The sequence below is a fragment of the Gavialis gangeticus genome, unplaced genomic scaffold (assembly GCF_001723915.1).
Source record: "Gavialis gangeticus isolate Ggan-Ray unplaced genomic scaffold, GavGan_comp1, whole genome shotgun sequence".
Classification (NCBI taxonomy): Eukaryota; Metazoa; Chordata; order Crocodylia; family Gavialidae; genus Gavialis; species Gavialis gangeticus.
In genome coordinates this window covers 860,397-877,253 of record NW_017728965.1, presented here as the reverse complement: position 1 = coordinate 877,253, position 16,857 = coordinate 860,397, and the positions used below count along the sequence as shown (strand labels likewise).

The 16,857-nt window shown below is 42.0% G+C and overlaps 1 protein-coding gene across 1 annotated transcript in view; it reads right to left on the bottom strand.

The window, feature by feature from the left end:
* Window positions 1–16,857, bottom strand: part of EBF2 (early B-cell factor 2) — a 253,165-nt gene that overhangs the window by 11,547 nt on the left and 224,761 nt on the right. Inside the window, exons 11-15 of the mRNA XM_019504028.1 lie at window positions 9,417–9,505; window positions 7,952–8,017; window positions 7,680–7,857; window positions 6,018–6,203; window positions 2,688–2,855 (exon numbers count right to left, since the gene is read on the bottom strand). Of these exons, the coding sequence (XP_019359573.1) occupies window positions 2,688–2,855; window positions 6,018–6,203; window positions 7,680–7,857; window positions 7,952–8,017; window positions 9,417–9,505 (687 nt within the window). The remainder of the gene's footprint in view (window positions 1–2,687; window positions 2,856–6,017; window positions 6,204–7,679; window positions 7,858–7,951; window positions 8,018–9,416; window positions 9,506–16,857) is intronic.

Genomic DNA, 16,857 nt, shown 5'->3' with positions numbered 1-16,857 from the left:
ATCTTCAAAGCATGTTCTCCCCAGCTTGCATTAATTTAAGTACTTCAGTTAGTAAACGGAAAAAAATGAATCCCTCCACAGAAAAAGTTAAATCGGTATGGAGACAATACATGAGGATTCGTAACAGGCAATTCTGAGAGGGGAGAAGGTAAGTCTTCTATTGGGTAAGTCTCCTACTGATTTCTGAAAAGGTAACTGCTTAGTATCTGTGATGGTCCTTGTACATAAACAACTTGTGTCTGGACACACAAGTTGTACTGCTTTGACTGTACCACCACAGAGATGCAGTTGTGTCGGTATAAAGGTGCTTCACGGCCATTCCTCAAAACAAAGCTATACCCACAAACCTATGGGAGGCACCTCTTTTTACTGGTTTAATTGCTCCAGGCAAAGATTTATACCTATTAATATTGCAATTATTCATTGGGACCTAGCATTACCTGTAGACATTTGGTGATCTTACTAGTTATCTATCAATATCCGTCAGGATTTATCAGCATCTATAACATCCATAGTTATCTACTGGAATCTGTTGCTGCCTGGGAGTTTCTCTTGGTATCCATCCAGATCTGTAGACATCCATGTATGTGTTGCTATCCATAAGTGTCCATCAACATCCATAGTTGGGATCTTACTATCCTTTTATATCCATCATCAGTACTTTCTGGATCTGTCTATACACATCCATTCCTGCATGTGTTTTCTCCTGCTTTGGAATCTAGCATCCTTTGAAATCTACAGCCATCCATTGGTATCTAGCTCTATCCATTTAGCCACATTGATAATCTTTACATCTATAACCATCTGTAGCCACTAGTTCTTTATCTTTAACTCTTTCTCCTCTTTGTGTATGTCTTGAGCTACAGCTGTTACTAGCTCTCGCATCTTGTCTTCACCTTAACCAAAATGGAGGCCAAAACATTTTATTTTCTCACTGAAATTCACTTACTCCATCTTTGACCTGTACTCAAGGTACAAAACTTAAGCTAAGTTTTGTTTCCTGTTCTTTTTAAAAGATTATCATTTTTATCAACCCACTGAAGTTTGCTTCTTTCACAGTCACAACTTACGAAAGTCCCAGTGATCTTAATAGACCCAAATCAACAGGTGCAGTTTGTATGGCTTATTTTGCATGACTCTTGGTATAGCTGAATTCCTAGAGTCATGTTTTCTAGGATCTCATCAGTCCTAAAGGAACTAGATCATTTCATAGGTCTTATAAAGGTTTTATTTTTATTAGGGGTTGGACTGTATTTACCAGGCTGTTAAGGGAAGGAATTTAGCACAGTTTTCCATTCTCATCTCACTGTTCACATTTGGTTTGCAGATCACCTTTAAAATGCCTGTGAATGCACTATAGGGCGTAATATCCTGCATGATCTTAAACCCTCCTGCAGGTTTCAAGAAATTATACAGAGCTGCATATGTGGGCAGGCATTTTTTTTAGTTTAAGAGCCCTTGCAGCCCAAGACTTGGCCATTACTTTCCAACGGCATGAACCCAATGAGGAGGCCAGATCCTCAACCATTTCTCTCAGAAAGAGGGAGGACACCTTTTCTCTCTTGTTGCAGAGAGTAGGATGTGGACCCAGTGCCTGGATATCAGGGAAAACATCTTCACTGTTAAAACAGTGAGGCAGTGGCATAGGCTGCATAGGGAAGTTGTGGACTTTCCATCACTGGAGTTATTCAAGAACAGGTTGGACAGCCACTGGTCAGGGATGATATAGTTGTAGCTATGGCTTTGTTCTGCAAATGGGTATTTCCTATGCTTCTGGGCTTTGCTGGTTGCCGCATGCTCTTCCCCCCTGCCAACTTTTGTTACATGTGTCAGAGCTTTTTTTTTCTGCTTTTTTTCCCGCCGCCTAGAGGTATTGGTTGTTGGCTGCAGCCAAGGCTGGGGATTTTGACTAGGATCTGCCAGTGCTCCTGCTGGGATTTAAAGGCTGAGGTTTCTGGCTAGAATGTCTTGCCCCTTCACTCAGGGTCAGGCCAGTTGCCATATTTGGGATCAGGAAGGAATTTTATCCCGTGGTCAGATTGGTATGGACTGTGGAGTTTTGTGCCTTCCTTTCTAGCATGGGGCACGTTCCTTTACCTGGGATCTCTTGAGAGTATATTAATAATCTTTTACAGAAGCAGGACATTGGCTGCTGTGGTCCTGCTGCTTTACCTATAGCAGATTAGGGTGTTATATCTTGTGTTGTGTCAGGGTTGATGTTTTACTAAAAGGTTAGATTATGGATTTGTATAGAATGCTCTGGACGATTCTGCCTCAGGCAGGGAATTGGACTAGATGACCTGTGTAAATCCCTCCCAGCCTTTGGTTTGGGATTTGGCTGTGCTCTTAAAATCAGATTTCTCCATGTACTAGAGAAATGAAAAGATGGAGGCTTGCAGCAATCTACATTTGGTTTATTTGTCACAACAAACTAAAGAGTTTAAGTCCAGAACAATTATTTCACCTGTGATTTTATTCTCATGTCCTTAAAAAACAAAAACAAAAAAACCCATCGCTATTTCATCATCAGGATTGTCTATTTTACCCACCTCTATTTTATCATCTGGAATTCGAATTCACTATTATACAAGTCATTAGCAAAGTAGTAGTATATAAATCCTACTGTTATGTACAGGATGCAGTGGGTTGTGTACATGAAGGCTGAAAGTCAGTTGTAAACGTCTTACCTCTAAACCCATTTCCATTGCCACTAGAGCAGGCAGGGGAAGGAGACCCTTGGGGTCTGATGACAGGAGCAAAGGCACTCTTCTGTTTGACAGCAGGGAAGACAGAGGAGGAGAATGGAAGGATGGAAGAAGTGCTAGAAGAGCCAACTGTTGGACTTGAAGACATTACTGCAAAATGAAAAAAGAGCAGTCCTTTTAAAAAATGAAATTAATAAGATCTCAGTAAAATTGCCTGAAATGTTTATATCTATTGTTTTCCAAGTTTTCTCCATCACTAAACTAGGCTCAACTGTTACACATTGAAAGAAAATGCAATTATATTTAAAGCATTTTGGGTTATGGTTTACATAGACTAGTAATATTTAAGAGTTAAGAACAGTTTTCCCAAGATAAAATATTTTTTTAATCTTCTGCTCTGATTAACTACAGACCTGGGCAATAATATTTTCAGAGGTGATCTAAAAAGGGGCAAAAACTGTTGCTATGAGAACTGCAGAAAATAATGCTTTTATACTTGCAATAGTAAGACCAAATGAAGGGACAGAGTGGAAAGAACAGCAAAATGAGACTAAATTTGTCATTTAGACTAGAGAGAGTAGGACTGACCAAACTAACTAAAGCCTATAAATAGGTTTGCAGAAATGTCCATATTACCTCAAGGATATAAAATTAATTTAGATTTGATTCTGAACTTAAACCTAAAAACAGTAACAAAATATTTCATTTTCTTTCTCTTTTCCTAGTGGAAAAAGAGGAGTCATACATACGTAATACAGATTTTATCCCCCCACAAAATCCAGAAACACTCCCTTACCAGCAGTAAAGGGAAAAAAAACAAACAACCCTATATGCAATATTATATTTAAACATGTATTTTGAAGCACCTGTTTCATTTTCATCAAGAAAAATAACCTTAATGGGAATTATATACTTCTAGAAAACAAGACAGGAAAAACAAAATTACAGTTCATGTGAGCTGAAGTTTGAAACCAGAAAGCTCAGGCTTTAAATGAATTTTAGGCTGAAATGGCTGTAGCCATAACTACAGAGCCTATCCTAGTCCCAGTGAAGTCAATGGCAGAACTGCCACTAACTAAAACTGGACAAGCAGTGGACCCTGTATCCACATTTGTGTGTTACCTCTTGCCTTACATCACTGCAGCAGATTTCAGAGCCAGAAAGAAGCATCAGGATCATCTAGTTTGAACATCATAATATATAGCATAGAATCTGACTCTGTTGGGCTAGATCTAGGACGTGTGCCTTAATAAAAAAAGGAATGCTTTGCACTCTAGCTACTTTCAGCCAAGGCACTCAAAGCATTTTAGACATAAACCTGCATCACTAAACTCAGTATGAGCTATGAACCTGTCTTCAGTAAGAACAGAGCTGGGCCATAATTAAGCCTCGCTGCATCACTACATAATATGTACAGATTGTCCTAATAATATTTTTTTTACGGATGGGAGAAACTGAAACACAGAGCGGGGCAGTGACTTGCCCAAAGTCATGTCAGTAACAGAGTCACAAGTGGAATTCATTCGATCTTCCAGACTCTCTTTCAGCCCTTTGTTCCTCTCTCATAGCTCAGGCTATCAAAATCTTTAGGAACCTGGTCTCCCTTGAGGTCTCAGTTACTGCTAATTCAATTCACATAACACTTTCATGGGAATTACGTGATTTTAGGCATCTTTTACATGGAATTCAGCACAGATTATGTGCTATGGATGATGATTACTTGCCCAATCTTCTAAAAGGTCAATGTAGCTGCAGATTGGGAAAGACCAAAATGAAAAATTAAGCAGATTAAGAAATTCACATGAATTCAGAGATTAAAGGAAACACTGTCTTTGCTCACAGCTTTTCATTTGGAGCATACTCTTCATCTATTCTTTTTCAAAGAGGGAATATTTTCTTTAGCTAAAGGGTATGTCAGCAGTTCATTATAAGACCCTTTGGTCAGCTGCTTATTACTTATTTTGAAATATGGTGAGTACGCAAACAACAGAAGCAGCAAGTTTCAGATCCTTTTTATTTTATGAGGTTCACTTGTGCTTTGAAACAATTGCAGACTCACTGCAGATAATACCTGCAGACTCACTGTAGTTTTTCATGACTAATTATACTGGGCATATTAAGTATATTATTACTCATAATTGCATTGTATTTGTGTATTGCAACATGCAGTTAGTAGTTGCAAGTGTCCGAGTCTTAAAACACTTGCCATTTACAGAGTACTGGAATTATTTGGGACTACACTGAAACATCTCAGGTAAGTAAACACCAGGGAGGAAGAGTGCAATGTTGGCATAATAAACAATTGGGCTGAAATGAGAGAAGGTTTCTATAATCAAAGAAGTAAAGTTCTAGAATGCTCTGCTAAGAGGAGGGAGGGAGAAAAAAAAATGGAAATAATTTTAAATTAAGTGTTTGATAAGTTTGAACAGAAGTAGCACACAATAGTAGGAGACTGAACTCTCACCTAGGAGGTCCGTTCTTGTCCTATGGTCATGTGATGAAGGATTTTGGGGTCAAGACCTAAAGACATAGCTATAGGCACAAGTCAAGGCCATTACGTGCAACAGATTGGGCTGGGTTTGGGGGTTTTTTTGTCTCCCAGAAAAAGTAAACGTAGCACTGGTATCACAGCCCTAGAGACTGAAATGCTCTTTCTATAACTGGATGATTATTATAAAAAAGAGAAAAATAGAAGTTTCTCCAACCTCAACCCAGTCTGGAAGAAACAACCTTGAGGAATGAGAGGGGTAGTTTAGCTTCCACAACCCATCCAATTTGCAGAATTTAATAGCAAATGAACTGGGATATTCCAAAGAAGCATCTTACCTCTTTAGGTACAACTCCAATCTAAGTTAATGTGATTTAGGTGAATACCTCTATTAGGTTCGTTTGAAAGACCTAGCCAAACAACCTAGAGGGCCATGTAAAAATTTAATATACTCCTAAAAAAATGACTCCAAAAAACAAAGGAAAATGATGACTTATTGGTGTTTTAGAACCACCTCGCAGAATACCACAGCAAAGATATAAGATGTTATATGATCATTTTAAAAAATGACTACAGAAAATTAATCTTGTTCCATAAAACTTTTCCAGAAGTAAACCTTATGTCTCTGTTGAGACTACCTGCAAAGGCATTATTCTTTTGATGGTTTTGGGATAGGGAAGCTATAACATAGCACAGGAATCAAATAGGACTAATAAAGATTTTTAAAGCATTTGAGATCCTTAGCTGAAAGAAATCAGAAGCACAGACTTTGAAATGGCATTTTAACCTAAGCAAAAAACAAAATCTGATATAAAAATGCTTACTTCCATAGGGCGATCCTGTTGGAGAGCCATTAATGAATCCAGGTGAGCCTGGAACACCCAGGTTAGACATGGGAACATTGCTGTAGCCATTCATGCTATTACTGGAAGTGCTATAATTAGACTGCTGAGGTGTTGAACTGGATGAGTAACCTCGAGGTGAGATGCTGCTTGTATTACGAATGTAACCTGATAAAAACATTTCACCATGAGTCAACAAATATGGTTGAACTATTTTCTGCATTTTCCTGTCTCAAAGAAATCTCTTAAAAACCATGTCCACACTAGCATGGATGTTAGGTTCCCCAGGGTCAACTAGCGTTGGCACATCTTGCTGCGCTGCATGCATTTTGTGACATGCATTGCTAAGAAACAGTGATACATCAAGTTTCACATTCAGCAGGGAAACAGTAGTAGAAAATATTTGATGTATACAGTTTGGCAAGTTAACATTGCACAAGAAACTTTTAAAAATTTGACTGATTCTTCTGCCTCTTATACGGTGGCAGTTTGATTCATTTACTGGCTTTCCTGTCCTACCAGGAATAAGTATAACTGAAAAACAGAAGTTGGAATTCAGCCTTAAATTTTAGAAAAGAAACCGTGGATAACATTTTCACAAATGATTTAGACACCTGAGTCCCACCCATTTTCAATGAGAGTCAGCCATTGCCAAAGAACAGATACATAGCCTGCCAACACTCTTAACAACAAAGCCTTCAGAATCCATGAATCTGATGCACTCAGCACAGCAGATGATAGACCTCATCCAATGGACCCTATGCCTTTGTATAAACTATATGGGTGAAACTAGTCAACTGGTCAATCGCTTCCAAATGAACTCTCACAAAAAATAATAATAAAGGAGAAAAACAACCCATCACTGATGGGTGGATAGTTTTCATAAAGCAACTGCTCAATCTCTGACCTCGTGGATACCTAAACAATGCTTTAGAAGGCAGAAACAGAAATATGTAACTTTAATGGACAATAAAATCCATGACCATAACAGAGGAACTGGTTTTATGACCCACTATAACTTACCTTTCATTTCCCCCATCCCAGCTAACTTCTGTTTGTTCTACAGGTGCTGACTGCTCATTTCCTTTATAAGTGGTCAAATTCATTGACATAATTAGGTTAAGGTAAAGTAGATGGTCTAACTAATACTTCACCTGGCTTAAGACTGCTTCTTTCCTGGATACTTCAAGCCCAGAAGCTTATCTGTTACTTCGTTCAATTATAGATTCAAATCCTGCTTCTGTGTTTAAAATTGTTCTTTGAAGCTCCACTCTAAGCCCCCTAAAGCCAAAGGACTTCGGATCAAGCCTTCTGCTCCCGGAATGTATTTAAAGTTATCGCTTGTTGTTTTGTTTGGTTTATTCTACCTAGTCCTATGGAGCAATGAGAATGTAAGCAGGACCCTATTCTGCAGCAGGAATTTAGTTGAAGATTCCTTTGCTGTGACATGCAAAGCCAAATCCTTACTGTTGACAACACAGGAAATACACAGAGACTGGCTTGTCCTGTTTGTTAATTAACACTGGCAGTTAAAGCCACAAAGCCATCTTTCTACTTGGTACACTGAGCAGCTATCAAAGTTGAGAAGCCAACATTTAAATTTTAGTATTCTATTTTTACTTTTGCCCTTTATGCAGTTTTTACCTTGGTTGTTCCCTTGGGTTGACTCTGTAATGCTGACTCCTAACTGGCTGCCATAGGAGTTGATTCCCATCATGCTGCTGTGAGCAGGAGAGCTAGACAAAGCAGGAATTTGGCTGGGATTTCTGGGGACGCTGTACAGAGCTTCTGCTATATCTGCAGCTCTCTTCAGAATAATATCCTGAATGACAGTAACAGCAACAAGACCCTTTTAATTTTGAGAACATTTTTATACAATTTTGAAAGGAAGTTTTCAAAAAGGGAGACATTCTGACCTGGTTGTTATGTGGCGTTCCATATAGTGCTTCAACTAGGTCAGCAGCTCTTTTCAACAGCATCTCCTTGTAGAGAGATATGTATAAAAAGACAACATTGAGATCTCCACAGGAGGGGAAAATTGTTCACTGCCCCATTTTGTAATGAAAATATGAACTGCAGCTACATTTTTGTACAGCGACAAGTGATTCAGGTGGTGTTTACCTTGAACCACTATGAAGTGTTCTTATTTTAGCAATTTTCTTGCTAAGCATATCTTCTGAAAATCAGGACCTTTTGAGGTATATCCAGTTTGTCACCCAAAATCATTAGTCTGTCACTTTGGAAAATCTCAACCTAGAAACCTAAACAGCACTGTTGATCATAGCTTTTGTAAATGGACTGATCACTGCTCTGTCCTTTGATTCAGGAGCTCTCCATAGTCCTGAAATTCCTGAAGAACATTGGGTACCTATGCATGTGCCAGACGCCTGCTCTGACGCATGCTAATTAGCTGGAGTGTGCTGGAGTGTGGCTACAATTATTATTATTGATATTATGGTAAAGCGTAAGAGCTCCAGTCACTGATCAGGAGCCATTTTGCCCTATGTTATACAAATATCAAGAGAACCCATTATACTTTACAGCCCGATATTGTTCCAGACTATGTAATATTAAGGTTTGATTTTGCTGATGGACTATCCAAGATTGGCTTGGTGCTGGTGAACCTCTCAATCGTTACTGAGGTCGGCAGGATTCTGTTTAAAGGCAGAGAACTGCCACTTTTGGATAAGAAACAAAGATCACACTGAGCCATTAGTAGGGTATCTGCAGCTGATGGCTGTCAGCTCTGATATTGACTCTTAGCAAAAGAAATTATGTATGCAACACATGGGCTATAATAGCAAAAAATTACTTATAACAGGGGTGGCCAACCTGCAGCATAGATGTTACAAATGGCACAGACAGCTTCTATGTGTGCTGCACACAGACTGGAAGAGGAATAGGCAGCAAAATGGCAAATAGTGCATGGAGCAGGAAGAAGGATCTGGCAGGGAGCATGCACAGTGGCATACCATGGGTCTCTTGCACAACCTCCTCCCCACCCCCCCGGGTCTGCAGCTGACTGGGAGGGGGAGAGGTCCCTTGGCAGCTGAGTGCGGTGGGGGAGAGAGGGTATCCTCCAGCAGCTGATCGCCAAGGCCGGAAATGCCGGCGGCAGACCCAGAAGTGTCCCTTGTAGGTCCAGGCCAGAGCCTGGGGGCATGACCTTCCTCTCCCTCCCCCCCGCCCCATCAGTACAACACTGAGCACGCAGAAGGAAGCAGAAAGCAGAGCAGCAACTTAGGATCAGAATAGCACTTGGGGACAGTGCAAGGCTAATTTGTGGCACGTCTTCCAAAAAAGGTTGGTCCCTACTGACTTATAGCTGTATATTTAATATGTGATGAGAAAAGGAAGTTGGAATGTTATCAAGTCTTTCACCTTGGCTAGTCTCTCTGGGTCACCAGGATGTCTTGGGATGACCTTCTGCAATCGCTGGAAACCATAGTCTATGGTAGGCTCATTTAAAGCTGAAAATAAAAACATTAAACATGATAATAAAGTGTAGGTATTTGGTGTTTGAAAAAAACAACCATGAAGCCAAAGAAGCATAATGTCATCTTGAAGGAATGGGGGCTGATCCAAAGCCAGTTAGCTTAAATGGAGGAAAAAATGTGACACCAATGTCTACACTGTCCTGAGTGCTAGAACCTAAAAATACCAGTCACCTAATCATTCAGGTATACCACAATCACTGTGTCTAGGACAAGCTTGGTTTTTCTGTACCTGCCATAACTAAAGTAATATAGCATCTTTTGTGTGAGTATCTCAAGACTCTTTTCAAAGGTGTCTTCATTTTGTGGATAGGACAAGTGAGGTACAGAAGTTATTAGTTCAGTGGTTACAGAACACATCTCCTGACTTCCAGTATCCTTCTCCACTTCCTGAACTGTACAGATGGAAAGTGTTCCTGCCTTTATTTGCTCAGTGAACTACATGCTGCTACTTATGCAAAATTCCTCAGTACAGCTTTATCTTGTTAAATAGTTACAGTGCTAACTGGGCACACAAGCATATATGACTGTTTGTTCCAATATGTAGAGCTGAAGTGACTTTGTATGCATTTCCAGTAAATAGGCTAGCAAGGCCACAAATGTCAAAGCAAGCAGCAAATTTTAAGAAACTGCTGCATGCTATTTGCAAAGCTTCAAACAGAAGCATTCATAAGGGTAACCTGATTCTAATGAGGTAGGCTTGTTCAATCAAGAAACAGAAAAATGTGACTTGTGCACTTAAAAGTGCTCCAGTTTCCAGTTTTGACTGTTTTCCATAAGGTCTTCCTCAATAAACTCCAGACCAGGAACTCTGAGAATCATTTTAAAAACAGAGGATTGCTGAGAAGCTCATCCTTCAGGAAGGAGCATTTAATTTAATTTAGGTAAAGTTGATACTTTTATACAGTACTGAGCAGGATACATGTAAGAGACGCACTATGAAAGCAATCCAAAACTGTTCTTACAGGCAACTATACATTCATAAAGTGGAGAGTAGTCTCTAGCAGATAAACTAGCAGATGGTGAGCCATGACCCTAGGAACTATGTCGTTAACTTGCAAAGCAACATAGGGTGGGTGTCTCAGACTGAGCACTTGCAAATTGAAGCCCTCAGAATCATGACCTACCTCTAATACTATAAAATTTCATCAGTTTAAGAACATCCAGTGTGAAACTACAATCCAAACTCAGATTGATCAAAACTGAACTGCCTACTTCAGAATAAAAAATATTTTTTTCTAGCTCTCTAAGTATTTTGCAGGGATAGGATGCCATCAAAGACATTCTGATTATTAAAACTTAGAAATCAAAGGAAGATCTGACTTTTTAAGCCCAACTTGCATTTGTAAGTGTTGATGGCATTGTAAATGAGAAATCAAAAAAAAAAAAAAAAGACTGAGAATCTTGCTAAAAATTCCAGGTGCAATTCAATGAATTACATGTATAGGCATTTAGCAAGGTCACTGTTCAACGGTGCCATTTTCCTTTCTCCTGTACTATTGTATTTACCCAAATACAAGATAAGATCCCCGCTCCCCTGCAATCAGCATGGGGAAACAACCCCTTGTATCTTACATTTGCATACAAGGAAAACTCTTTAAATACATAAATATCATTAAACTGCTGCCAAAAGAAGCATGTATTCAGTAATGGAAACCAAGTATTAAATTGATTAAATGCAGCCAACATTGCCCATCACTATAAAGCACAGTCACAGAAAATTAAGGTTGGAAGGGACCTCAGGAGGTCATCTGGTCCCTACCCCCTGTTCAAAGCAGGACTAGCCCCAACTAGATCATCCCAGCCAGGGCTTTGTCAATCTGCCTCTTAAAAACCTCCAAGGATAGAAAGTCCACAACCTCTCTGGATAGCCTGTTCCAGTGTTTTACCGCCTTCGTAATGAGACCGTTTTTCCTAATACCTAATCTAAATTTCCCTTGCTGCAACTCAAAATCATTGCTCCTTGTTGTGTCATCTGTCACCACTGAAAACAGTCCAACTCCATCCTCTTTGGAACCCTGCCTTCAGGTAGTTGAAGGCTGCTATTAAATCCCCTCAGTCTTCCCTTCTCTAGACTAAAAAAGCCCAGTTCCCTCTACCTCTCCTCAGAAATCATGCTCCCTAACCATTTTTGTTGTCCTCTGCTAGACTCTCTCCAGTTTGCCCACATCCTTTCTGTAGTGGGGGGCCCCAAAACTGAATACAGTACACCAGGTGTGGCCTTGCCAGTGCTGAATAGAGGGGAAAGAATCACTCCCTTCCATCTGCTGGGAATACTCCTATTAATGCAGCCTAGGATGCTCTTAGTCCTCCTGGCAACAAGGGCACCCTGTTGGCTTGTATCCAGCTTATTGTCCACTGTAATCCCAATGTCCTTTCCTGCAGAGATGCTGCTTTAGCTAGTTGGTCGCCAACCTGTACTAGTGCATGGGACTGTTCCATCCTAAGTGCAGGACTTTGCACTTGTCTTTTGAACCTTGTGATATTTCTTTTGTTCCAATCCTCCAATTTGTCGATGTCTCTCTGAATCCTGGCCCTACCCTCCACTGTATATGTTACTGTCCCCAGCTTGGTGTCATACATCAACTTTCTGAGGGTGCACTCCATTCCATCTTCTAGGTCATTGATGAAAATATTGAACAAGACTGATCTCAGGACTAACCTCTGGGGCACTCCACTTGATACTGGCTGCCAACTAGACATCAAGCCATTGACTACTACCCTCCAAGCCCAGTGATCCAGCCAATTTTGTATCCACCTTGTAGACCATTCATCCAGCCCACACTTTCCTAGTGTGCTTGCAAGAATTTTGTGAGAATGGTGAGCCATATCAAAAGCCTTACTAAAGTCAAGGTGCACCACATCCTCTGGTCTCCCCACATCCACAGAGCCAGTCATCTTGTCATAGAAGGCAATCAGGTTGGTCAGCCATGACTTGCCCTTGGTGAATCCATGTTCACTGCTCCTAATCACCTTCTTCTCCTCCAAGTACTTGGAAATGGATTCCTTGAAGACCTGCTCCATGATTTCTCCAGGGACTGAGGTGAGGCTGACTGGTCTGTAGTTCCCTGGATCCTCCTTCTTCCCTTTCTTACAGATGGGCACTATATTTGCCCTTTTCCAATCATCCGGGACCTCTCCCAATCACCATAATTTTTCAAAGGTGATGGCCTGCAGCTCTGCAATCACATCAGCCAAACTCTCTCAGCACCCTCAAGTGCACTGCATCCAGGCCCATGAGCTTGTATGTGTCCAGCTTTTCTAAATAGTTTCTAACCTGTTCTTTCACATGGTTCATATTGGGCAAACATGCTGTTAGGAACCTAGTACAAGCATAGGTTAGTGCAACCTCCCTCAATAAGTTTTATGGTAGTGCCCATTTGAGCACACTTCACCTCAACACAGACTCTTTTAAGTCAAGGTGAGCCACTGTGTTGTACACATTTCGACTTTTTCTTCACTCCCACTGCTGAGCTGCACCTTTCTTTCCTATTTCCAAAGATTCCTGTTTCTTCACCAGCCTTAAATGTCTGGTAAATATCACCAAAGGGGCCCCAAAGAGTCCACCCAGATTCCCTCTGTCACCTCATCTCTCTCTTTTATATGATTAGTTTGGCCCCACCCTCCATGAGGTGGAGCTAGAACAGATTACACTGCATCTCATCTGCATATAAATTTGGGCAGGATCCCAGGACTCCTGAAAAGAACACCTGGTTCCAGTCATGACTAGGAGGAGAGGGTAATTAGCACATGGATTTTTTGGGGGGAACTATCTGGAGTACACGCACATACTGAGTAGTGCTGAGTTGTGGGATCACCATGGCTTGAAATGCTGTCGACTGCTGGGGCCCAGCCCAGTGAACTGTATAGTAATTCCTGAGCCTTCTGGCTTTGGACTGATAACATACATAGTTTGGAATACATATACATGGGTGCCAAAGTGTTGCTTAAAAGTGTGTTTATGGAGTATCTGTAATAAAACTCACAGCAGTTTTTAAAGAAGTAAACTGCATCAGTTCTGGATGAACTAAGTCTATGGGTACTGTATGTGAATTACTATGGGTATGTTTGTTTCAAGTTCAGTGTTTTCAGATTTGCTCCTTGCTTCCATGTGCTCAGAGAGACTAGGGTCTGACAGTAAGGAGAGAGGGAAGGGGCTGAAGGGGGAAGAAGCTGGGAAGAGGCAGAAGGCAAGGGGCGTGGGCAACTGGTGCCTCCTGAGTCTGGCTGCTTTATTGTGAGTGAGGCTGAAAGTGCTTCACTTATCTCAAAACACATCCTCAGCACCTTGCAGGATCAGAATGTTGGACACTGTACAGAGGAAACTATTGGGTGAGACAGACTATTACTCTGATCCAGATTTTCTGTTTATCTGCATTTTATTCGGTAGAATAACATGAAGGTAGAAGGTCACGAACCCCACTGAGATACATTTTATATTTACTTTTTATTAAATAATTATGGCATGGCACAAAGTTTAAATATTACAGGAACTGATCAAGAGGGAATTGAGTAGAGAAAACCCAGACCTGAGAATTTAGTCTTGGCTATACTTAGAACGTATTTGCTCTCCATTGGGAGCCATTCTGGTTTGCTTAAGGAGTTTAATAATACACATTTCAACTGCCACAGAATCTAAATCCCATTTGGGAGGTGTATTTTTTTTTGCCAATAATCTTGAGAATTATAGGCTACTTCTCTCAAGGGTCTATACATCATTACATACCATTTCTCTTCTTGATTGCAAGTCTAATTGGTTAGGTTATAAATCTTAGGCTAAGCAAAAGTTATGTAAAATGCATAGATTTTAAATATATATATATATATATATGTATACACACACACACACACACACACACACACACAGAGTGAACTAAATATAACTAATGGGAATATCCAAAACCTACTTGAGAAAGAAGCTGAATACTACCCAACATTATTTTTTTTCCAAAAGATCAACATGTACATATATTCTGCAAGACTCTGAGCCCCTGCTGGGACCACTGGAGTCTGTGTGGGGGAAACACTCCTTTGCTGGATACTTGTCTAACTGACCTCAAGCTGCTGGCCTCCAGTTTTACCTATGGGGGCCATGAAAATCACAGGTTTATGAACCATACTGCCCCAAAAGGATGCCCACAACAATATTTCCCAGGCTGGTTAAGATGCCAGTTTTATCTCCCTGCCTTCTTCACTCTGGCTTGGTCCAAGAAGAGCCCTGGTGAGACCAGCACCTGCTGCTTATCTTGTGGACTTGTTTCTGGCATGGTTCAATGAGCAGAACCTCACATGTATCAACACCATGTTTGCTGCTTCCTACCAGAATAGCACCCCACTAGCAGTACCCTTTGCTTCTCTCAGCTTTTCCCAAGAGCTGGGAGACTCTTCTACCTGCTTGTTCCTCATGCCTAATAGCTCCAAATGGCTAAAAAGAAGTGAATCAAGGCCACGCTGCTTATCACTCAGTGCAGGTCCCAGCTACTAAAGAGGCCTTCTGGGTGGATCAGTTCCCCAGAACCATTGTGGCACCTTTGTAGGCAGCAGCCCACATCGGGCTTGAATCTGCCAGGTTCCATTCTCTGAACCACATTAGAGCCACCATGCCATGGGGCAACAGGCCCAGCTTTCCTTTGGACTCCCTTTGGGTGGGCCTTACTGCATTATGCAGATAGCAAGTGTGAAGGGGGTAGGGAGAGGAAACCGGTATCTGAGTTGGCTTGTGTAACGTGGTGATATTTGCTGGTTTTAGGCATGAATAGCCCCTAGGGTTCCAGTCATGTACAGTCAATGTAAATCCATTTCTTTCAAAGGCCCCAGAGGAGGTCAGCAAATCAGACTCGATCTCAGAAAAGCTAAGGTAGGTACTTTGGACAGCAGATTTGTCTGGGCCCTGTGACTCTTGCCTTCCAGGTGAGGCAAGGTGGAAGGTACCACAGAAGGAAGGCTGCCCTTGCAGACAGTGGCCTACAAAAGTTTCAGTTCTACTGGATTTGGTGTGCTGGGATTGCCAGGTGAGGAAAGCCAGAACTAAGGCCAGTGCAGTATCCAAACGGGACAGTTGAAAAGGAGTTGGAGAGAAGGCATCAGTCAGAGGTGTCCTTCATGGGAGATGCCAAGGGCTTCTGTTTGGGGTCCAGGGCTGCTGTAACAGCTGGACTTATGAGCCTGCACCTTGTTTTATGCCCCAGAAGCAAGCTGGAAGCTTGGAGTGGGTCTCAGGCAGGCTCAGGGGAGATGCTCTGATTGAAAGGGACAAAAGGAGAAGGCATATTTCTGAGTAAGCCTGTGAAGCATGGTGTGCTGCCCCTTAATAGAGAATGGCAGGACTATGGGGCCTGATCAGTGCAGATAAGCTTGTGCCCTTTTATGGCCCCAGAGGCACATCAGCAGCTTAGGCTTGGTCTGGGGCAGGTGCCATGAACACCAGATTCTTCCAGGTATGATCACTCTTACCCTTCTTGGGGCCTAGGGACCCAGCTCCAGGAGGCAGCTTGTAGGCAGGAGTTTGACCTGTTAGTTCCTAATGAGACCTGGGAGGCAGCAGCAGGCATTCAGAGGCCAATGAGTTCATCCCAGAGCTGGAAACAGGTTCTGCCCTCCACCAGGGCTCACGTGGGCTCCTCCCAGAGGGAGAAGAAAGTCCTGCCTTCAACCAGGGGTCCAGTTAGCTCCTAATCAGACCTGGGAGGAAGCTGCAGATATTCAAGGTCCAGTGAGCTCACCCTGGGACTTGGAAGGAAGTTCTGCAGTCAAACAGGTTACATGAGCCATCCTTCCCAAGAGAAAGCAAGGTACTGCTTCTCTGCAGGGCTGAGCTGGCAGAAGAATCAGACCAAGGGGAGGGAGCAAGGTGTCAGCGGGGGGCAGACAAGGCCCTGGCACAGCTAAAACAAAGTTCTGTTCTGCCCTCACACAGGAGGGAGAGAAGGCCCTGCCACAGCCAGGTCTGCCTTTAGGTAGGGGGTCCAATGAGATCCCACAGCTGCCAGGTCCTGACTCCAACCAGCCTCCAACCTGCTCCTGTCTGTCCCATGGCTGGGACAAGCAGGCGCCATTAGATATGGATACACAGGAGAGCTAATTTATGGAGGCATGTCTGTGCTGTGGCTGTGGCTGTGACGTGCCAGGGCAGTTGTGGGCATTGCTCCCGTGTGACGAGGAACCTGTGGTTGAAACGTAGTTTCATAGTTTCTAGGGTCAGAAGGGACCTGAGCAGATCATTGAGTCTGACCCCCTGCCATGGCAGGAACTGGGGTCAAATGACCCGAGCAAGGTGTTCGTCTAGCCTCCTCTTAAAGACCCCCAGGGTAGGAGCCAGCACCACTTCT